This window comes from Xenopus laevis, chromosome 2S, assembly GCF_017654675.1.
Source record: "Xenopus laevis strain J_2021 chromosome 2S, Xenopus_laevis_v10.1, whole genome shotgun sequence".
Classification (NCBI taxonomy): domain Eukaryota; kingdom Metazoa; phylum Chordata; class Amphibia; order Anura; family Pipidae; genus Xenopus; species Xenopus laevis.
In genome coordinates this window covers 139,094,452-139,118,449 of record NC_054374.1, presented here as the reverse complement: position 1 = coordinate 139,118,449, position 23,998 = coordinate 139,094,452, and the positions used below count along the sequence as shown (strand labels likewise).

General features: G+C 42.8%; 1 protein-coding gene across 1 annotated transcript; it reads right to left on the bottom strand.

Moving 5' to 3' along the window:
• Window positions 1-527: 527 nt before the first annotated feature.
• On the bottom strand, window positions 528-17,918 carry spryd3.S (SPRY domain containing 3 S homeolog). Its single transcript, XM_018250160.2, has 11 exons — window positions 17,771-17,918; window positions 15,102-15,237; window positions 13,117-13,192; window positions 9,679-9,803; window positions 8,376-8,511; window positions 7,397-7,588; window positions 5,331-5,480; window positions 3,609-3,666; window positions 3,140-3,259; window positions 2,882-3,045; window positions 528-1,758 (listed from the first exon to the last, which is right to left on the bottom strand). Exons 2-11 carry the CDS (start codon window positions 15,227-15,229, stop codon window positions 1,624-1,626), a joined length of 1,284 nt encoding a protein of 427 aa, XP_018105649.1. The 5' UTR covers window positions 15,230-15,237; window positions 17,771-17,918; the 3' UTR covers window positions 528-1,623.
• Between the last annotated feature and the right edge of the window lie 6,080 nt (window positions 17,919-23,998).

Sequence of the window (23,998 nt, the reverse complement as noted above, 5' to 3'; positions counted from 1 at the left end):
TTTTTACTTTGTTGCTAAAAGCATACTCCTAAAGCAATCCAGATCGATGTGGTGCCCTTAGCGAGCAAAGTAAGAAAGGAGGAAACAATACAATGCAAAGGGCAGATAATATCCTATTACGGTGTAGTAGAGAGTAGCAGCACAGAGAAAGAGGTAGTGATCCTTGGAAAGTCCTTGAGTAGAGATCCGGGCTCAGACCAGATTTCTGCTATAAGATCTAAACACACACACATTCAGTTAAAGGATCAGTAACAATTTTTTTTAAAAAAAAAATTCGTTAGTATAGAAAGAAATAGAAGAAATAACTTACCAAAACTCCGCTTCAGAAAAGGCGATGATCCATCATGCGATGCTCGATTTCTCCTCCCTGACTATCTCCTATAAGGAAAGCAGGGAGGAGAAATCGAGCACTGCACGATGGATCGCCTTTTCTGAAGAGGAGCGCAAGTGGAGTTTAAAAAGTGATTTAAAAGTTTCATTTGTCCTTGTTTTGTTTTTTTGTTCTATACCAACAAATTTTTTTTAAAAAAAAAATTGATGTTACTGGACCTTTAAACTTTGGTCAAATCAAGTGAACAGGAGACAGGCGCACAAGGGTGGGTAACAGTGTTAAATAAAAATAGACATTGTTTCCCTTTCACTAATATATTATTTTTAAGCAACACATTTTTGGTTGGTACAAGGAGATGCCCGTGCTGTTGGCGAAATACAACTCCAGGTCCAAAACATATGGTTCCCAACTAATGGGAAGTGCCAAGTGTGGCCTATACGGACAATAAAAAATAGCGCTGGTCCTATCTTAGCTGTGATACAGCAATTAGTGGATGGAACAGGGAGGTGTCACTGTTTCTGGGATCATCATAAGATTTACCAAGAGTAGTATTTATCAATATCTGGCCTTACACCTTCATATGGAAGGAAAAGTGCCCATTTCTCTTCTTGGAGGCGGCACAGCGAGGCAGCTTCAATAAAACTCCCGACAGCACCTCAGATTGCATTTGGTCCAACTAGGAAGAAAGTCACATTTCCTGTTGCCTAAGGGGTTTAACAGGAGATGAACCTTCCTCCTGTTTCACTTGTAATCTGTTCATATAGCCCTTGAAACTATTGAACTAATTATCCATACAAGTGGGCAAACTGTACGATAGCCGAATCGTGCTGCCATCTTTAGAGAATCATTTCTATGCAATGCTGTAATTCTGCCAGTTCCCATTTTTTTTGCATCTTAGTAATTTAGGTGCAAACAATTCCAAACTTATTCCAGCCACAATATTATACACACACATTGGCGTACAACAGGGTGGCTGGTGCAGCCCAGAATTAACTGTTACCCTTTTCTATGAGGAAAGTATAGTCCATCACACCACAAACTGGACAAGGGAGATCTAGAGCTGCTCAGTTTCCCATCAATGCTCACTTGTTTCCTGTTCCACCTGGTCTCCTGCTTTGCCAGTATTTACAGGCATGGAACCAAACTGAACCCGCACTCACAAATAAAGGGGAAATGATATGCTTCCAAACACGAAAAAAAGCACTATCACAAGCCCACGTGCAAATCGTGCATGACCAGGGAGTTGATGTATGGCTGAAGGATGCAGTGTGCTGATACACTCCAGTGTAACTTCACCCACTTAAGGGATGAAGGTCGACTTTCACTTTCTCCCCAATGCTCAGCATTCCTATTGTCGGGTAGAAGCCGCCATGAGGCAGCACGGATTCTTTTTTTCCAATTATTTTTCCATTCCTTGTGAAGAAAACCTGCCGGGGACAGAAGCCATTAGAGATATCATAAATGCATGTTTCACATCAATAGCATTTTTTCTGTTGCGGAGAATTCAACCCTAAAGTTAAAAAAACCCTACCCCCCTACCCTACATATACCCCCCTCCTCCCACCAGCCTCGGTGTAGATTCAGGCATCGAAGTTCACAGGCGCCATCTTCTTCTCTTCAGAAAACTTCGGAATGAGACCTACGTGGCAGTGCATGCGCAGTTGGAGCAATTTTCTGTTTCGTGACAACGGAGCATGCGCCGAAACTCATGAAGATTGCCCAAGTGCCGGTCTCATTGCGAAGATTACCGAAGCGGCTGAAGATGGCACCCATGAACTCCAATGCCTGAATCTGTATAGAGGAGTAATTAAAACGTTAGGGACATTTGCCCTGGGTAACACTTAGGCTGGGTGGAGGGGGGTCTATGTAGGGTAGGGTTTTTTTTTTAACTTACTTTTGAATTATTCTTTAACCCTTATTTTACCCAAGAAGAGCAATAAATTGTCACAAATAGGTACATATAGGTGATTTAAAAACCAATATTATTTTTTGTTGATTCCATTTGCAACTATTCCCCCATTAAAACCAAAACCAGGCAAGTACAAAATCTAAAGAACTGCACTCATGGGCAATGCAGTCAAGTATTGAGTTAACTGGCACCTGTCAAACCAGACTGTTGCCCCCACCAGAGGTCTAAATTGGACCTGCATTCTGTTTGGGGGAAACACATTTTAAAATGGCCCCCACTTGCACTAGGCCTCCCACAAAGCTAGAAAGCTCCCGATGTGGACGGAAATGTTGAACATGCACATAATGAGTGCTTCTCCCGATGTGCTCGATATGCACATGCCGAGGTTTATCCTCTCTGATACAAATAGCTGCCCAACTGGAGTGCAGGCTTTGTTAGACAGCTCCTCTGGTGGGGAAAAAATTTCAGGTGATGACAGGTGCCCTTATCACTGTACAGCTAGCTAAAGTTTAAACTGTGACTTGGTTAAAAAGACAAACATGAAAGTAAAAGTGCTCAGATGGGCATAGAGTAAATATAAGTATCAGTCAAAAACTCATGTTTATTCAGAATAAGCCAGAAATTTCTTTCCAAGTACTTACCATTACTTTTCTGCCTTCATGCTCTCTCTCCATATCCTCCTCCTCTTCTTCCTCCTCTTCCTCCCAATCCTCCTGTTGCTGTTCTCGTCGCAGATACATTACATTCCTTACTCCCCGTGGCTGATGCCTGAGCTCCTTCATGTCACAGCTGTCATCGCTCTCTACTATAAATGAGGGATAATTAGGTGATAGTGTTCCTCTTAAGCCTCTTTCAGAGTCATTAGCATGCAGTAATATGCGAGCAGAGCTTCCTCTTACCGTCACTATCAAGTATATAATCCCGGGGAAACATGATACCACAGCCCATAATATCTCCCTTGTAGCAACGAGGCCCAAAAGGATCTCCTACACCACTGCCATGAAATATCTTTCCATCATCTAGGTGTAAAAGGGACACACAAAAAAAAAAAATCAAATAGCTGCAGAAACAGGATATACATCACTTCAGCTCAAAGAAGCTTTTTCCACACTGAAAGCACTTCGCGTATGCCCTGTGCTGCTCCAAAAGCTGCCCATAGAGCTATTATTAAATAACAAAGGACAATTGCTTAGTATATGGAATCATAAAACATTAACATGAGGACTTCTATCCTGAATACAAGATTTTTCTCAGCAAAGACTGGTCAGCAGACTGGCAATACATGCAGACATTATTTGCCTGTTAAACTATTACAATATAGAAATAGTCCCTCTACATCAGACACAGCTACATAGAAGTGACTCATACCTGCATGATAAGCAACAGAACCACGGCTCCAACCTGGATGCCTGTTTTTGGGGTAATCCTGCAAAAATATGAAGTTGTGAAGAAATACACAGGAAAAATGAGGTCGATGAAGAAAACATAGTTAAACAAATAAAACAAAAATGATTATATTCGGTCATGTATGAATTGAAAAAAAAGATTGAATAACATATCTGCGTGTGGCAAAAGTAAGCGAATCAGAATTTACTTACTTTCTCTCAGTATTTGGTGTGACCCCCCCCACCCCACTTGTGCAGCAACAACTGCAACTAAACGTTGCGGTAACTGTTGATCAGTCCTGCACATTGACTCTCCCAAATAAGGCATGCACTCACAGGTCTTATCCAAGGTAAAAAAAAAAAATGGTGTGTATTCAGCAAAAAACTGCTAACGTTTCGGCTAGCCCTCTAGCCTTTCTCAAAGTGAAAATAAGGCCCAGGACAGGGCCAAACGTTAGTCCTATGCGGTGTTATTTTCTATATATATATATATACATATACATATACAGTCTGTTGAGTGAGCGCACTCTTACCGGATTTCAAACGAGGTGGGTGCGTTGGTCAAAGTATTCTTGTACACAGTAGTAAAAGGACCCGCACTCCGGAGTGCGGGTCCTTTTACTACTATATATATATATATATATATATATATATATATATATATATATATATATATATATATATATATATATATATATATATATATATATATATATATATATATATATATATATATATATATATATATATATATATATATATATGAAAATTTGGTGTGCGGATCTCCTTGACAAGTATGTATACAATTTAGATCAAGCACCCTTTATACGTGTATGGATTAGAGTGCGGGTGTGTGTGTATATACAGATTCGGCCTTTTTCAGCAGGATTCGGCCAAATCCTTGTGCATGGCCGAACTGAATCCGAATTTGCATATGTAAATTAGGTGTGGGAAGGGAAATCACATAACTTTTTGCCACAAAACAAGGAAGTAAACATTTTTCCCAACCATACTTTGCATATGCAAATTAGGATTAGGTTCAGTTTTGGACAAATCTTTCATGAAGGATTCAGGCGAATCCTGTTTTTGTGTGTGTGTGTGTCAGTTGCATCCCTTGCTTTCATTCCAAAGCACAGTGCTGTAGGGTAATAGCAGACTGGGCAATATTTAGCTTTGTTCATTGGTGTAAGGGGGAACAATAGTAGTAGCTATTCCCTTTGATTTTGGATGGGGGGCACAATTGAATTTTGTTCCCCTACCAAGGAACAAAATGATACAAAAACCCAGTATGGCATTACTATTGATGCATGACAAAAAATAAAAGAAGTCTAAAAATTAAAATGGATAATATCACCCCCATACGAAGGTGTTACCAATAAATTATAGCCTTAGAGACCAAGAGTTTTTGGCTGCTGGGGTCAGAGAAACCAAACAACGAAATAGCATTTTCAATTGAAAACTGGAAAGAGGCAGAAGAGAAAGGCAAATGACCCAAAACAATGAAGACCAACTGAAGCGTTATTGAGAACGGTTAAACTGATGCCTGGTTGCTGCAATAATAATGCCCTCTTAGCATGTGCTAGTACTAGTCTAAATTCCAAGTCCAAGTGCTGCAAATAGTGAATGTTGACAAACAGTAGACTGATCATTTAAACAAGGACAGCAGGTGATAGATGAATAAAATGCCCCTGGGGCCTTCACTTACCTTTCTTGCCAGGCCAAGAGCTATGTAACATTTTTCCCCGGGGTCAACAATCTCGACTTCAAAGTAATGGCTACGAGTGCTGAGACATCGGCGGGCTTGCGCCAGGCCCACATCTATGATGCTTTTACCATTTCCCACATATTCGAGGAGCTGATGAAATCAATTCATTTATTTAACACTTTATAGAGGCACTAGCAGAACAACACAGTATAAACTAGGGATACACCGAATCCACTATTTGGGATTCGGGCGAATCCCTGAACCCTTGGTGAAACATTAGGCCAAATACCAAACCAAATCCTAATTTGCATAAACAAATTAGGGGCAGGAAAGGAAAAAGTGGAAAAAATTATTTTGTGATGAAAAGTCACGTGATTTCCCTGCCCGAGTCTAATTTACATATGCAAATTAGGATTCGATTTCGGTTCGGCCAGGCACAAGGGTTTGGCCGAATATGAATCCTGCTGAAAAGGCAGAATCCCAAACCGAACCCTGGATTCGGTGCATCCCTAGTATAAACCAATAAGGGACAAAATCAATAGTGCATCCATAGCGCTGTACATTGCAATACATATATATATATATATATATATATATATATATATATATATATATAAATATATATACAATCCAATATAAATGATCATATAAATATATTCTCACTCGTCTACCCATATGATTCTCCACTAGGGATATATGATTTTCGCCCCCACAATGAGTAAAGGTGGCCATACACGGAGCGATGTCGCCAAACGAGCGGATCTCTCCCCGATATGCCAACCTTGAGGTGGGCAATATTGGGCTGATCCGATCGTGGGCCCTAGGGCCCAACAATCGGATCCGAACGGTGGCTTTACGGGCGGTCGGATCGCGGGACTGCATCAACGAACAGAGGTGGCCGCTATCCGACGGGATTTTTAGTCCCATCCGATCGAGATCTGGCCGACTTTCGCCCAGATCTCGATCGGGGAAGCCCGTCCGGCTTCCCATACACGGGCCAATATGGAGGGAACAATTAGCATAATGTTACAATTTAACCACTTCTTTCATGGGGCTGATCCAGTGGCATCCAATCATTATTCTTGTTTTAGCATAACTGTGTCACTATTTCTTAGGGACAGACTCACAGGGGTTAATTTATCAGCACTGGACAAATTTGCCCATAAGCTGTTACCTATAGCAAACAATCAGTGATTAGCTTTTTAAAGCCAGCTGCAAGTAGAACAATGAATGCAGCAATCTGATTGGTTGCCATGGGTTACAGCCCATGGGTAAATTTGCTCAGTGTTGTTAAATGACCCCCTCAGTCTCGGTAAAATAAGGTGCAACTACTGTGTCAACACAGTGTCCAGAATGGTATTAGTGCTGTGGTTTCTAAAACTATATGTGCCTTTCTTGGCAAATAAGCGGTGAATGGGCTGGCACAAACCGGATCACACTCCAAAAATAGATGTAGTAAAAAAGTATTTTATTAGAACAAAAACATCACGACAGAGGCCTTACGCGTTTCGTGCAATGGGGGCAATTAGTCGTAGGCCGTAGTAAGTACCCCCATGGCACAAAACGCGTGAGGCCTCTGTCATCTATTTTTGGAGTGTGATCCAGTTTGTGCCAGCCCATTCACCACTTATTATTTGTTATATTGCCTTCCTGAGCTGAAAGTTTAAGGTTTGTGCCCCCGGATCAACCGTTTGTTTGGGTAAGTTAATCCCAAAATCACTGCTTAATGGGCTGACACTGAACATTTCTTGGCCTTGCACTAGAAACACTTGTGACATGAAACTACAGATGTATTCCTTGTTCTGTGTAAACATTCAAGAACGCTAATGGCCTTTAACCTTGAGCTTCATCTACAACATAACAAATCTGTAATAGTGTCCTATTCTATATCTTTGGTCTTTGATAATAACCACGTATATGGCTTAAATCTAAAATCCTAATTTCTGCAACATGCACCTTGGGAATTGTTTCTTACTCTAGAGCCCCAAACAAATGGTTGCAATATCAGGGAAAGAAAGAGAAAATGGACATCACCATCAGGTTTTACAGTTAATGTAATAACTTACTGTGCCAGACACTCTCACATCATGTAGCCTCCCCCATTCATCCTCATAGCTGTCCACCATCATTATGCTGTCATCCTCCTCACCACCACCAAGCTCTGCATTCAGATGAAGCCGCACTTCCTCACCAAGGGAGTGCATCCCAACTGCTGGGAAAAGACCATCTGGAGACAGAGGCATCACAGTGCTACCAACCTACAGTAAGAAAGAGAAATATTGCACCAACCCAAGTGTCATTGGACATAACATATTAACGTGCAATTAAAGGAGAAGGAAAGTAAAAAAATAATTCCTACTTCATTGGGTTCATCAATAGGCCCCCTCCTGAAACGCTATATTTAAAATTTGCATATTGCTGCTGTATCCGTGCACTTTCATTTCGAAGATGCGGCGCTTGTCATAGTTTGGCGCTGCCATTTTAACCTAGTCGCGTCATTTCCGTCCTGCGCATGCGCTGGGTATTGCGCATGCACTGCCTTCGTGACCCCTTGACCACTTTGACTTCTGTGCTCGCTCGCTGACAACGTCTGAATGAAAACCAGAGCGAGCGCAGGAGATAAAAATGCTTCCCTTAGTTGCTTAGCAACGGGGAAGCACGAGCGCTATTGGCAGCTTACAGAATAGGGCTTGATGAGAGAGGTCAGCGCTGACTTCAGCAGAGATCACGTGACAAAAATGTCAGAACTAAGCACGGAACTCAGAGGTTTTTTCTGCGCATGCACAGGGCACTGCCGATCCATTCTGCGCATGTGCATGCCCTATTCTCACAGATTTCTGGACTGCAGACAGGGTATGCCTATTTATACATGTTTAAACTTATTTAAAAATCGATTGCTGGTAAAATATTGCTATAAAAACTAATGAGGGAAAGGATACTGGCACAAATACATACTTGTCATTGGCAATACTTGGAGCCTAATATCATTTTTGACTTTCCTTCTCCTTTAAAAATCAACATCCAAAGGAGATGACCTCTCCTCACCCGCTTTCCATTTTTAGTGAAGAATATTTGAGCAGTCTGTACATGGAAGGAACTGGGTTCAATACCACAACCAATTCTGTCCCCAGAACTGCACTTGGTTCCAAATTGTCTTCCCTTTGTCCTTCCGCTGTATAGCCTAAGAGACAAGAATGGTTATACGTTACCTCTGCACAACACTATAGCACTGGAAAGTACTGCAGGCTACACTGCGCACTTCAGGAAGAGCAAGAAATAAGAAGAATAGTAAGAATAAGCAGTAGTAGCAGCAGTAAATCTATCATTCTAGATTAACATAACCACAAAAAACAGAAACCATTTGCTTTGTTTCCTAAGATGTTGGGGTTAAAGGGCAACTAAAGTCTAAAATAAAATAATGCTAGAAATGCTGTATACTAAACATGAACTTACTGCACCAGAAGCCTAATAAAACAAATGATTTATGCTTTAAAAGTTGGCTGCAGGGGGTCACCATCTTGTAACTTTGTTAAACATATTTGCAAGACCGAGACCATGCACATGCTCAGTGTGGTCTGGGCTTCAGTTGGGAGGTGAAGAGTAGGGATCGTCATAAATTATCAAAACAGCACAAGTTAAATAATATCGACCATAGAAGCCGTTACAGCAAGACTGATTAATAATCAGAATATACAGACTGTGGATACAAATCTCTACACAGTCGCCGGCTATAGGGAAAAACAAAGCTGCTGGAGGACAGGGAATTAAGGTGGGGGGGGGCTCCCCCTGCCGTTTGAAAGTATGATGGTTTCCCTGCAGCAGATAGGAGTCTGAAGTTTCCTATCCACAGCAGTCAGAACAAGTAAAACGAAGGTGGAATTTCACTGCATACGGTCAGGTGTATTACAAAAACTGTACACATTTTTTAATTAAAGAATATTGGAGATAGATGTAAAAAAGTAAAAATGTGATTTTATTTTTTTGCCTTTACATCCCCATTAGGTAATAAAAGGTTCAAAGTTTGCTGCAGGTCTAGCCACCTTTAGCAACCAACCAGCATGTAGTATTTACTGCTGAGCTGTTCAAATGCAAGTATCTTATTGGTTGCTATGGTTACTGCTGGTTACTTTATTACATATAGGAGGTATAAGTTATTTGGGACTTATGAATAAACCATCCATAAAAATATAGAAATGTCTAATTTTCATATAATATTAACAACATTCAAAATATATATTTGTAAATACTAAAGTGAAAGAAAAGGGGTCTATGTAAAGCTAATCATTATGTCTCCGTGTATAGGCTTTTAGAAATAATAACTTGAGCTGCAATTGTTTATACTACTTACTTGCCATCATCCGCGTGGTATGCCACTGAATCCGGTAACCATCCTGGCTGGTGATCCAGGCTGTAATATTGTGGCACTAAGCCAACTGCTATTGTCCCACGAACACCACGGTCCACGATAGACACCTGGAGGTAAAGCAGAGTTTTATAGTATGATGTAGACAGTGGCGATCCTAGAGGGGGGCGGGCCCTGGTGCGTGACGCGCAGCCGGGCCCCGCCCCCCTCCGTACGGCCGCATTTGCCGGTCTTTTACAGAGGTGAACGGACTGCCGGGGGGCCCTGAGGGGGTGCGGGCCCTGGTCCGCTTGCACCCCCCGTAGTTCCGCCACTGGATGTAGAGAGTGATATTCTGAGACAATTTGCGATTGGTTTTCATTTTGTATTATGTGTGGCTTTTGAGTTATTTAGCTTTTTATTCAGCATCTCTGCAGTTTGCAATATCAGCAATCTTGTTGCTATGGTCAAAATTACCCTAGCAACTATTCATTGATTTGTATAAGAGACTGAAATATGAATAGGAGAGGGCCTGAATATACAGATGAATTCTAAAAAGAAGCAATAGAAAGGAATTTGTAGCCTTAAGCTGGCCATAGACGCAAAGATCCGATCGTATGAATCGAGGATTCGTACGATTTTGGATCGTGTGTGGAGAGTCCCGACATCTTTTGTCCGGCGGGGATCGGTCGTTTGGTCGATTGGACGGCTGCCGATAATATCTCTGCGTGTATTGCCGATCGTACAATTTTCAGTGGGAGACTGTCACCAGCTTTTGTCGGGCATAAACTTTCGTACGATTGCTGTCAGGAGCAGAACATCGGCTGATCTGTTCTTTTACTACTTTATTTGATCTGGATGGTTAGTGGCAGGTCTGGAGATGAGGGAAGTCCGATCGTTCCAGGATGCGAACAATCTGATCTTTGCATCTATGGCCAGCTTGGGGTAAGGGCATACCTGGCGATTCTGGGAAATTTAGTCGCCTGGCGACTAATCGGCTCTTCTTTGGGGTGACTTATCTCCCTGAACTGCTTCCCCCTGTCTTCCGCTGGTTATAATAAAAAAAATCTCATGCAGCATTGCACACACGGCGCTTCATATTCTGAAGTAGCCCGAAGTTTCCTTGTGAGGCAACTTCAGAAAACGAAGCGCCGCGTGTGAAATGCCGCAGGCGAATTTTCATTATACCCATGTTCTGCCCCTGACAGCAATCGTACATTTCTTTTGAGATGGGGTCACTGACCCCCCATTTGAAAGCTGGAAAAAGTCAGAAGAAGAAGGCAAATCATTTAAAAACGATAAAAAATAAATAATGAAGACCAACTGAAAAGTTGTTTAGAATTAGCAATTCTATAACATACTAGAAGTTTACTAAAGGGTGAACCACCCCTTTAATCTTTTTCGTTACCTTTAATTTGAGTTAATTGCACAACTAGGAATGATTAGCAGTGGATATCATTGCTGTCTGGGGTCCTAGGTTTCATTTCAACTAGAGTACTATCTGCATGTAGTTTTTATATTCTCAAAGCTATTTTTTTGGGTGTTCTTTTGGTACTTTGATTCCCTCCCACACTCCAAAAACATACAGACAGGATAACTGGCTCCTGAGAATGATGTATATTATCTGTAAAGTGCAGAACATATTAAATCATACTAATAATTGTAAGATCCAATGCACTAAAGTGCTCACCTTTATTGTCTGACTGAATGTTTTATAATTCAAGTTCCCAAAGGACAGCTCTTCATATAACCAATAAAGTGAATCACTTTTATTCAACAATCTCTTGCTTCGTCTTTTAAGAAACAACAGACAGAACCCCGCTTTAGTCTGGGTGAGCTATGTGCCTTTATATTCCCCAGCTCATTAACCTTGAAACAGGGCAACGCGTAATCTGGTTCCGATCTGATGCAGCTTTCATAAAATCATAGCTTATGGTGCAGCTAGAGATGGAATAATGCTGACACACCCGTTAGCTGTAACATTAACAGATAATGTAAGTACTTCTATATTCTGATATCGTAATGTGATAATCCATGTTGTGTTTTTCAATGGGAAAGGGCAAAGCAATTAGAACTGATCTTATCACTTCTCACAGGGCTTTGCTTTGCACATTACAGCCTTCAGACAAGGGTGCGGAGACTGCAAATAAAAATTACTTCTCTTTCACCAGAATTTTTCAAAAATAAAATACAGGTATGGGATCTGTTATCTGGAAACCTGTTGTTCAGAAAGCTCAGAATTATGGAAAGGCCATCTCCCATAGACTCCATTTTACCCATATAATCACAATGTTTTAAAATAATTTCCTGTTTCTCTGTAATAATAAAACAGTAGCTTCTACTTGATCTGAACTAAGATATAATTAATCCTTATTGGAAGCAGCCTATTGGGTTCATTTCAAGTTTACATGATTTCCTAGTAGACTTAAGGTATGAAGATCCAAATTACAGAATGGTCCTTTATCTGGAAAACCCCAGATTCTGATCATTCTGAATAACAAGCCCCATACCTGTATTATACACACCTACACCACAAACATATAATATATAGTAATGCAGTAACACAATTAAGTATCCAGGTAAACATCATGGAAGGTAAATACAGTGTAATAATGTTAATGCCATTGTAAAAATAAATGATATTCTACCTAGGTTGCTCACATAACTATAAATAAAGCAGCAATACACTCAGAGAATATTAAACCTGCTTTACAAATAACTGCGATTTGCCAGACCTATGCAATTATAAAGTATATTTAAAATATGTATAATATTGGCCACTTACAGTGCAGCCATTAAAAAACTGGATCAGTTATCCTGACATATGATTTAGTTAAACAGGTGGATAACAAATCTGCATGGGAAAAAATGTGCACTTGCATATTGGTGCAAATCCCTATACAACTACCACCTAGACTAGGGCCCCACTGACTGGTTGCACTCTGCTCTGATTGGTCAACTCACATGCCTCAAAACTATGGCACTAAGGTCATACAGAAAACAAAGGGGAAGTATAACGAAAATGCTTCATCTTGTGAAAAAGGGGAATTTTCTAAATGCAACCCAATTAAATATTCTGCTCAGTTTCTAAAATAATTAGTTTAATCTTCTGTATTCCCCCAATGCATGCAACAGGCAGACTCCGACTGATGTTTAGCTCAAGCTCATTGGTGTGTGCCTCTTTTGCATAGACAATATATTACAGTTGTCTTTCAAAATAACCAACTCCAGTGCAAAGCTACATAGATCTTGGATAGTGAAGAGTAATTTGATCATTTCAGAAATAGTTCGTCATTTTTCATTATTAATTAATTTTTTCCCCAGTTCCTCTTAACTTTGCCGATTCCCTCAAAAACACAGATTGCCACCAGAGCGGACCATCCTGTGTGTCTGTAATCAGCCTCATGCCCATTAATCAGATACAAGATTTTAAGAGAGATTTACCTCAAAGTAATTGTTATCTTTGCTGAGAGGGCGGGGAGCAACGTAGCAGCCAACCTCTCCTGAATTCCCGTGGTAACTGCAGAGAGAAATACACATGAAATACATCATAAAAGTGGTATAAAAAAGACAAAGGCGTTTTCATACAGAAATAAAGTGCTGCTGTTCCCATTTGTATACAGTATATTCATACATAGGGGCTTTATTCACCTGTCCATATTGTACTTAGCTGTTTTATTATGTTTTGATTGAAAAATTTCTGGAGTGCTGGTCCATTCTAAAGGTTATATACTACATTTGACGAGAGCATCCATCACGGATCGTGAAAGGAAGAGTGCAGGTACTTTCGGACCAATTATATATATATATATATATATATATAATAGTTCTGAAAGTACCTGCACTCTTCAATCTTCAAAATGGACCAGCACTCCAATTTTAAAATCACCGATTTACTGAAACATCATGTGTATCGGTTGTTTTCAGATAGTTCACCATAAACAAAGACTTTTTTTTTTAAATTGCTTTCCATCTTTTATTCTTTACGGTTTTCCCAAAATATAAGTTTAAAGGAGAAGGAAAGGCAAAAGTAAATACTTATCTCCCAGTAATGAACACCCCAAGGCCTCTGAAATCGCTACGGTACCGAGTCACATAGTCCACTCTAATCATCAGTAATGCTTGTCCTCGTTCGCAGCGCTTATTTAATCAGACAGGCGCCATCTTGGAAGGACGTTTCCTTCACTGCCTTCTCTGTATTGCGCATGCGCGGAAAAAAAAAACTTGATCCCAGGAGCGCATCACTAAAGACGTATCGCTCATTAGGAATCAGCGCCAGCAGATCAGTAGTGGCAGCATGAAGGACTTGCGCAGTAGATGTATATTACACCCAATGCGCATCAAGGCTGCCTCTGGCAGCAGGATACAAGAAGACTGTGTGCATCGTGACGTCAACCGAGTCCACCGCTGCAGTCTGCGTATGAGCGCTACTCCTTCCACATCATACTAGGGAGAAAACTTTTAAAAGGCTTCGTAAGTTCCTTTTCCACAAGCCTTTGATTAGAGGCGTATTTATAATTTGCCTTTCCTTCTCCTTTAAGTTTAATGTTCGTGTCTCTGTTGTCTCAGTCTGACAACTCAGTGATCCAGGATCATCTGAACTGTTACAATTGCCTACGTTTAATTGATACATTTCTCAACAGCATCTGTGGAATGATAGCAACTATTGTATAAACTTTAACAGCTGCCTTTACTGAAACTCTGGGATTCTGCTCAGCAGGGCTAAAGATAAATGTATCAATTTAGAACAGTTAAAGAGTCGTCGATTCTTTGGAAGGTGAAAAATGTAACTTTGCACTTCAATATAAGAAAACGGTCACAAATATAAAGTGATTGTAAAAAGTTTTTATTTCAGGTGAACAATCTGAAACCAACTGAACTGAAAAAAGTGTTTGAAGGTGAACATCCCCTTTAAGTCTAACTGTAGACAGACAGAAGTAGAAAAGGAACAAGCAGGTCTGGACGGAGAATTAAAACAGGCCCTGGTATTTCAGGTCAAAAGAGGCCCAAACAGCCCCCACCAGCCCACTAAATAGGCATCTTACAGCAGCCCCTCTGGCATTTGCCAGAACCCACAGATTGGTAAAAAAAAAAAAAAAGGGTAAAACAGAGGAATCAATTATCCAGAAGTTATCGGACCCTAACTAGTTCCAGGTAGGTACTGGGTGAATTTGAACGATGTGTCTCACATACCTGTTAGATTTGCCTTAGGCCAATATTGACGTGAGAGCTGCCGCATACTATCAAAGCTATAATCAAAGTCACATGAACTTTGGAAAAGGGACAGGTCAACCTATAATTATCATGCATTGTTCTTACACATACTCAGTGCTTAATTACAGATGAGTAAAGGAATAAGGACGAAGCTTGTTAAATACCAATCTGTCTAGTCATGCATATTCTAAACATCATGCCGTATTACTACCCACCTGAGGGTATCCCCCTCAACAGCGATGTGCTTGGTCCTCTCTTGGTAACGTACAGCGCGCACCTCACGAATTTCACGAATTCGTCGTCTCCAGTTCAGGAATCGATAGTGAAGGTTCAAGTCATCCATGTCTTAACCTAATATATAAGGGGGAAAAAAACAGACATAAGCAACGGCACAGCAGCAGTGAAATGCCATCATAAAGCAAGTCCTAGAATATATCTCACACTGACTTTATTAAAGGGGTTGTTCACCTTTAGTATGATGCAGAGAGTGATATGCCGAGACAATTTGCAATAGGTTTTCATTATTTATTATGGAAGGTTTTTGAGTTATTTAGCTTTTTATTCAGCAGCTCTTCAATTTGCATTTTAACCAATCTGGTAACTAGGGTCCAAATTACGCTAGCAACCATGCATTGATTTGAATAAGAGACTGGAATATGAATAGGAGAGGGCCTGAACAGAACGATCAGTAATAAAAAGTAACAAAAACAATACTTTTGTAGACTTACTGAGCATTTGCTTTTTAGAAGGGAGTCAGTGACCCCCATTTGAAAGCTGCAAAGAGTCAGAAGAAAAAGGCAAATAACTATAAAACTATAAAAAATAATGAAAACCAATTGAAAAGTTTCTTAGAATTGTCCGTTCCAGCGTAAGATTGGCCCACCAGGAAAACTCCCGGTGGGCCCAGGTGTCAGTGGACCCTCATGCTGCTAAACAATTGGCCTATTTCATGGTCATTCTTTCTTCTATGAGAACAAAAAGGCTAAATAGATGGAATAATAGATTATTGATGTAAAGAAAAGATACTAGGATAGGGGTAGGTAACCCACGGCTCCGGAGCCTCGTGCGGCTCTTCATCCTGCTTGCTGTGGCTCGGTCTTGCGGCTTTGCCTGTCAGGTCGTCTATACAGCCCTCGCACCTGCTGGTGGCTTCTTCAGTGCGCGACTGCGGTAAGCTAACGGTTAGCTTACCGCGGTCGCAAGAAGCCACCAGCAGGTCCGAGGGCTGTATAGACTTCCCAGGAGTGACAGGCAAGACCGAGCCGCAGCAAGATGATTCATCATGGTCCTTACCCTGTTCACACAATCAAGACAAGAGAGGGAAGATCAGCATGGAGCTTCAGAAACATAAGTCACATTAAATAAATGAGAACACTACCATTTAATTGGGCTATTCAGTGTTTAATGTATTTCAAAGTAGCCCTGCACATACACACTGCAATTCTGTTTGTTGTATTCTGTTGTTGTAGCAGTTAAAATTAAAAAAAGGTTAAAACGTTTAAAAGTTTATAAGCTGTGTTATGTTTTGGTGGCTCCAGACTCTTTTTCTTTAGTGGAAGAGGGGGCAAAATGGCTCTTTTGAAGACTAATAGTACTGAGAATGGGCAATGGTCTAAGGTTTTTGGGTGGGCCCATGGTGTCCCAGTCAGTGTCGGACTGACCCACCAGGATTCCTGGAAAAGTCCCGGTGGGCCCAGGTGTCAGTGGGCCCTTATGCTGCTAGACATGTTGCCTATTTAATGCCCATTTCCTATTTCTAGGAGAACAAAGTGGCTAAATAGATGGAATAATAGATTATAGTATGTAAAGATAACAGACTAGGAGAATAGAGGTTGAGTGAGGAGAGGAATAATAGTAGTACTAAGAGTGGGCCCCTGGTCTAAGATTAATTGGTGGGCCCCTATCAAACATTTTTGGGTGGGCCCCTGGTTTTCCTGACACTGGCTGCACAGGTACAACGGGGGGGGCAGAGGAGGGTCGTGACTGTGTGAGGGCCTCTAGGGGTGAGACGACAGAGGTAGGGGGGGCACGAGGGGTTGCGGGGGGCCCTGCGGCGGAAGCCCTGGTGGGTCTCCAGGCTTCCAGTCCGACGCTGGTCCATTCTATACATAATACAAGTTACCTTAATGCCTTTAAGGTAATTTGTATTATATATAGAATGGACCAAAAAAGAAGGTGACAATATTTAAAGGGTTGGTTCACCTTTTAAATTAAAGGTGAACCACCCCTTTAAATATTGTCGCCTTCTTCTTTTTTGTATCTCTGACAACATGGCTTGTAAAACTTATCAAATATCAAAATATACATCAAATATAAGAACGATAGGAGCCTCAGTCCAGGGGCTGGAAGGAGAGAAGAGGCTGCAGTATATGTGGTGAGACTGCTGTGGAACTGATCAATTTGCAGCCCACCAGCTGCTGCTGCTGAACTGCCTGTATCTCCCACTGTATTTAGTGGGAGTTGACGTGTAACAACAGCTGGAGGGCAGCAGGTTGGACAATACTATTGGGGAGGGGGGAGCAGACTGAGAGGCAGGTTCAAAATATGATTTACATAAATGTCTTAATTACTACAAGCCAATAAGTGCCCCCTAGTAATGCCACTGACTGTGATACTGGTCGCCAAGGTAAATGCCCCTTTTGCCCTACACACAAGAACAACCCCCTGAGAGAGAACCTGAGGAGAATAAAGATAAAGCCAAATAACATGGATCATAAGCAGGTGAGACAGGGGAGGCGGGACACATCCACAGTAAGTTACAGCAGCCGGGAGAATGATTCTGAAATGCATGGCTCTACCGTGTCAAACCCCAAGCACTGACTGGATATAGCCGGCTATACACTGACACCGACACACTCCCCATCTCCACACACGCTCCTCTTACCTTCCGCCATGGAAACCATAAGTCCCAGGCAGCCATCCACCTCTTACTCACTCTCTGCTACGGAAACCAGTCAGTGTTGGAGTTTGTGAGGGGCAGGAGGGAGCAACCAATCGGCGCTCTCCATTCTGAAGGCTAGTAAGGCGCAACCTATGGCAAGGAAGACGTACGTTGGTAGGCGGGGAATACGGCCTGCGCGATGGTATTTTTTTTTTTATTAGTTGGAATGATGATGTGGGATGAAGGCGTAGGCAGTGCGCTGGGCTCTGACGTAAAGCGATTCGCTGGTAATGACTGCGCTATGAGGAAATGGAGAAGGATGGATTTAAAGGGATACTGTCATGGGAAAAATGTTTTTTTTCAAAACGCATCAGTTAATAGGGCTACTCCAGCAACATTGCACTGAAATCTGTTTCTCAAAAGAGCAAACAGATTTTTTTATATTTCATTTTGAAATCTGACATGGGGCTAGACATATTGCCAGTTTCCCAGCTGCCCCCAGTCATGTGACTTGGGCTCTGATAAACTTCAGTCACTCTTTACTGCTGTCAGTGACGTAACTAGAGGGGGACCGGCCCTGGCGCGGGACGCGCTGCCGGCAACCCTGCCCCCCTCCGTACAGCCGGAAACGGCCGGGAATCGTGGCGCGTGAGCTGCCGGGGGGGCCCTGAGGGGATGTGGGCCCTGGCCCAATCGCACGCACCCCCTGCTCCCCCCGGTAGTTACGCCACTGACTGCTATACTGCAAGTTGGAGTTATATCATTCCCCCAGCAGCCTAACAACAGAACAATGGGAAGGTAACCAGATAAGAGCTGCCTGGTAGATCCAAGAACAGCAAGGCCCTAATTAAAGGGGTTGTTCACTTTTAAATTAACTGTTGGTATGATGTTGAGGGTGCTATTCTGAGGCAATTTGCAATTGGTTTTCATTTTTTATTATTTGTGGTTTTGGAGTTATTTAACTTCTTATTCACCAGCTCTCCAGTTAGCAGTTGCTGGTTGCTAGGGTCCAAATTACCCTAGCAACCATGCATTGATTTTGAATGAAACTGGAAAATGAATAGGATATATAGGAACAATACATGTGTTGCCTTATAGAGCATTTGATTTTTAGATGGAGTTAGTGACCCCCATTTGAAAGCTTGAAAGACAACAGTTCAAAAACTTTAAAAAAGAAAAAATGAAGGCCAGTTGAAAAGCTGCTTAGAATTGGGCATTCTATAACAAGCTAAAACTTAACTGAAAGGTGAACCTCATTAATGAGCAATATCCTATCCTGGTGGAATAAAGGTGGCCGTACATGGGCCGATAAAAGATGCTGACAGACCGAGTCGGCAGCTTATTGACCCATGTATGGGGCCCTCTGACGGGCTTCCCCGATCGATATCTGGCCAAAAGTCGGGCAGACGTCAATCAGACAGGACTAAAAATCCCGTTGGATCATGGACTGCATCTGTTTGTTGATGCGGTCCCGCAATGCCTGTTGGGCCCTAGGGCCCATGATCGGATCAGCCGATATCGTCCACCTCAAGGTGGGCATATCAGGGAGAGATCCGCTTGTTTGGCGATATCACGAGCGGATCTCTCCGTGTATGGCCACCTTAAGTCAATATACCAATGCTTTGGGGTCCAATAACATCTAGTTACGCCACTGCTGCCTAATCTTGCAACCGATACACTCGGCTAAATGAGGCCTGAGGCAACAATCAGATAATACTGCTCTTCTTTTTCCTCACCGTTTATGTGAGGAAAAACATCTAGTTGGACAACACCAGGAACTGTCTCTGGAAATTGGGGACAACTGGTTGGGATGTCATAGGGCAGGAGTGTCCATGGAAAATATTGCTTAAATATTGATTTATACCTTTGATATAAATGATTTATGAGAAAATGAATAATTAACTAACAACTATTTGTTATGTAACCTTAACATAATAAATATCTGAATGAAAAGAATGAAATATGAGGGTGATTTAGACAAGCTGTTTGCTAACAGTATCTTGAGATCTACTGACCACCAGCTAATGGTCTACTGGTAGATCCCGATCTACCATTTGGGCACCCCTGTCATAGGGGCTGCAGATTTAGCAACTGCCAGGTAGCCTAAGTAATTAGTGGGCCCACACAGTAGCATATTTAGATGTTACAGAGCCCCACAGCAAATTCATTTTAGGGCCCCCAGCATATCCAGAGGTTGTCCTGTTTTACCAACAGATATTGAAATTGCTCATTATTTGGGCCACACGGGGCCCCCTATACCTCCCGTGTCCCCCTGCAGCTGCAAGGTCTGCTTCCTCTGTACTTACACCCCTGGCTCATGGGTAACAATGGTAGTAGTGGGAAAAAACATGGTGGACCCTGCTGGCTCAGACCCGATCTGAAAAAACATGGTGGACCCTGCTGGCTCAGACCCGATCCCTGCCAGAAGGTACTGCTGCTCCCCCTGCTGCCTTCCTTCCCCGATCAGCCCCAGGTTCCCCACACCCCTACAGGGGCCCCTGCCAGCTCCTTTCCACTCCTTCACCCACCAGCTACTGGCCGCTCACTCCCCCCTGCCAGCCCCTTACTGCTCACTCCCCTCTGCTCCGACCCCAGTAGGGGTCCCTGGGGCAGCATCCCTGGTGGGCCTTGGACACCCACTCCGATGCTGCACACACACACACACTGGTGTGCCCTAGGCATGTGCCTCTTCTGCTTACCCCCAGTTCTGGCCCTGGAAATCACACTTAAAATTATACATAATGGATACCTATACCTGCAGTGTATACCCTTACATCAGCTCACCTTGCCAAAAATGTGCAATAGGCAGGTATGCTTTATTGCTTGTGGAATCGCCCCCCTATTCTGAATACAAATTAGGTATGGGGCCAAAAACACCCTTGTGCCACTGTCCCTGGAGTGGGCAATATTTAATTCATATAGCTAGTCAAAACTTACAAAAGGTAGTAAAAAAAATTTGAAGACCATAACAGTAGTTGCAAAAAAGTTCAATAGTGTATACCAAACAGCCCATCTTCTTGTGCACTTTTTCAAAAAATTTGTAATGGAGAGTGGCATCCCTACAAAAAAAATATATACCCATAATTTACTTCTTCCCTTTCTTGACTTTATATCTGCTCATTCCTCTTTATCTCTTCATTTGGTACTATAAAGTTATTTATCAGTACAGTGCATCATCACACTAGACGAGATACAATGGTTTTATTATATTGTTATTTATTCTATCTGCACCACTCTAGCAGAATCTTCGTTCAGTGAGGAGGGCATTGATGCATTGGTTGAAAAAGAAAACATGCTGCTGCCAACTCTGTGTGGCCTCAGAATCTTGTGAATTGGAGGAAGTGGAAGATTTTTTTGCAGGGCTATACAATTGGAGGGGAAAATAAACAGAAATGAACCATGACAAGAGGTCAGAGAGCTGTGTTTGTTATTACCCAATGATGGAGTTACAGACTAGCAACATAAACAAGCAAATCAGTAATGGCTGTGGGTGGTGTCTAGATTGTTCTGTTACAGGAAAATGTGCTGTATCATTTTAAAGCGATACTGACAATTTCCTATAAAAATCAATAGGAATGTGTCAGTATTAAACACTTTGTTCCTGAGTGCTTTGCAGCTGATAAATAGATTAAGGTTATCAGATCACTGGAAAAGTTAGACACGTCTAGAAAATACACTTAAAAAAGAGCTGCACTGAACGTAATTTAATTTAAATTCAAGCAGAGAAGCCTTGCAAAGTGCATTTGTTAAAAGTGTCCCTTAATTTTCAAGTGATCTGCTAACCTTATGCTAGATCCATATTGTTTCACCATCAGCCTGTTTACATGATTATTCCTGAACTGTCCTTCAGTGCTATGCAACATAATGCTTTCCACCTGTGTGCGGCACTTAAGATGGCCATAGACGCAAAGATCCGATCGTACGAATCGTGGATTCGTACGATTTTCGGACCATGTGTGGAGAGTCCCGACATTTTTCGTCCGTCGGAGATCGGTCGTTTGGTCGATCGGACAGGTTAGAAAATTTCTGTCGCCTGCCGATACTATCTCTGCGTGTATTGCCGATCGTACGATTTTCAGTGGGAGACTGTCACTAGTGTTGTCAGACATAAGTATCGTACGATTGCTGTCAGGGGCAGAACATTGGGTGATCTGTTCTTATTTGATCGGAATGGTAAAGACTTTGATCTGAATGGTTAGTGGAGGGTCGGGAGATGGGAAAGTCCGATCGTACGTTGATTCGTACGATCGGATCTTTGCGTCTATGGCCAGCTTTACATGCGCCTGTGTAAGTACAGCCCACTTTAAAAGAATAGAATGTGTTTCATCCTGCGGTGGAATGCTTTAAACTGACCCTAAGGAGAAATTTCTGTGTGTAAGAGCTCTTAAGGTGGCCATACACTATAAGATCCACTCGTTTGGTAAGGTCGCCAAACGAGCGGATCTTAACCCGATATGCCCAATAACGGCTGGGCAATATCGGATGTGGCTGAACGATCGGATTACAATACTACTACGAATGAGCTCCGACTACAAATGGGAGCCCCCACACAAGCTGCTGAATCAGTCTAAAGGACCGATATCGGCAGCTTTTATCTGCCCGCAGGGCTGGTCCTATCACATGTGGGGCCCAATTGGGACCATGTTGGCGGGGCCCCTAGACAAAGTGTTGCTGGCTACTGACACACCAAGTATTTAGGAAAATAAGGGCATACAGGCACAAAATAGAAAGGAAAGGGGCAGACAAGGTAACTTAATAGGGGCACACAGGGTAAGAGAGAGAGGGAGGAAATAGGAGAGTTGACTGGGCCAATTAGTTTGGGGCTGGGCCGATTCAGCTTGGGAGCAGGCTTGGTTGGATTGGGGGCAGGCAGGGCCTATCAAGGTTGGAGGAAAGCTGGGCCTATGAGAGTTGGAGGCAGGCTAGACCTATGGATTTGGGGATGGGCTGGACTCTCAAAGTTGGGGGCAGGCCAGGCAGCATCATGTGCTGAGGGAAATATTATCTGTGCTGCCCTGTGGTGCGGGGCCCCCCAGAGGTGCGGGGCCCAATTGGGCCCAATTGGTCCAATTGGCCTAAGGCCGGCCCTGTCTGCCCGTATATGGCCACCTTTAGATGAAACGTTGCCAAGGCAAGCCACCCATGATTTCACCTCCCTGTGCACGCAGAGACAGTGGAAGGTGCAGTGACAAGAACCACCCCTGCTCATTAAATGCCAGCTTCTGGCAATTCTAAAGGACCCTGAACTAGGGGTAAGCATATGCCACTTCTCCCTACCCCTAGTCCTGCTGCAATTGAACTTGCTTCCTCTCTAATCCTTACTAACCCTCCTGAAGGCACCAACCCCAACAGACAAAAAGTTAAAATGGAAACACCATTGATTAGCTCCTGATTTGCCCTAGTGCAGGGTTCCCCAACTTTTTTTTACCCATGAACCACATTAAAATGTAAAAAGGGGTTGGGGAGCAACACAAGCATGAAAACAGTTCTTGGGGGTGCCAAATAAGGGCTGTGATTGGCCCCTATGTGGACTGGCAGCCTAAGGGCTCTTACAGACGAGCGTTTGAAGCTGCGCTCCCCTGCGTTCCGGTTTTATGCGTTCAGCCGCAGTGGAGCACAGGAGTAGACGCATTCAGCTTTTTTCAATGGGGCTGTACTCACACAGGCACATGTAGGCGCCGAACGCAGGAAAAATGCAGCATGTTGCGTCTCAACCTGCGTTCGGCGCTTACATGCACCTGTGTGAGTACAGCCCCATTGAAAAAAAACTGAATACGTCTACTCCTGCACTCTCCTGCAGCTGAATGCATAAAACCGCAACACAGGGGAGCACAGCTTCAAACGCTCGTCTGTAAGAGCCCTAAAGGAGGCTCTGTTTGGCAGGACACCTGGTTTTTATGCAACCAAAACTTGCCTCCAAATCAAGAATGCAAAAATAATCAACTGATTTGAGGCCAATGAGAGCAACATCCAAGGGGTTGGTGAGCAACACGTTGCTCATGAGCCACTGGTTGGGGATCACTGCTCTAGTGTGTTGGACTAGGGCAGTTAAACTCCTTTGTGGCAGCGGCTGATGTAAGTGTCTCAACACACTCTATCAGGGTCGGACTGGGGGCCCGGGGCCCACCGGGACTCCAGTCCAGGGCCCCCCTACAGGCCCCCGTCCCCCTGCTGCAACGCGCCGTGCGGCGCCCTTCAGTATGCATGCGCACACGGTGGCCTCCTCTGTGT

What these genes read in the sequence shown, in the direction of transcription:
- spryd3.S (XM_018250160.2), bottom strand. Translation starts at nt 15,229, where the DNA reads ATGGATGACTTGAACCTTCACTATCGATTCCTGAACTGGAGACGACGA. An exon ending in TACCACGCGGATGATGGCAA is followed by an intron (nt 8,512 to 9,678) that starts GTAAGTAGTATA and finishes CTTGTCTCTTAG; the next exon opens with GCTATACAGCGGAAGGACAA. An exon ending in ATGTGAGAGTGTCTGGCACA is followed by an intron (nt 5,481 to 7,396) that starts GTAAGTTATTAC and finishes TGATTTCATCAG; the next exon opens with CTCCTCGAATATGTGGGAAA.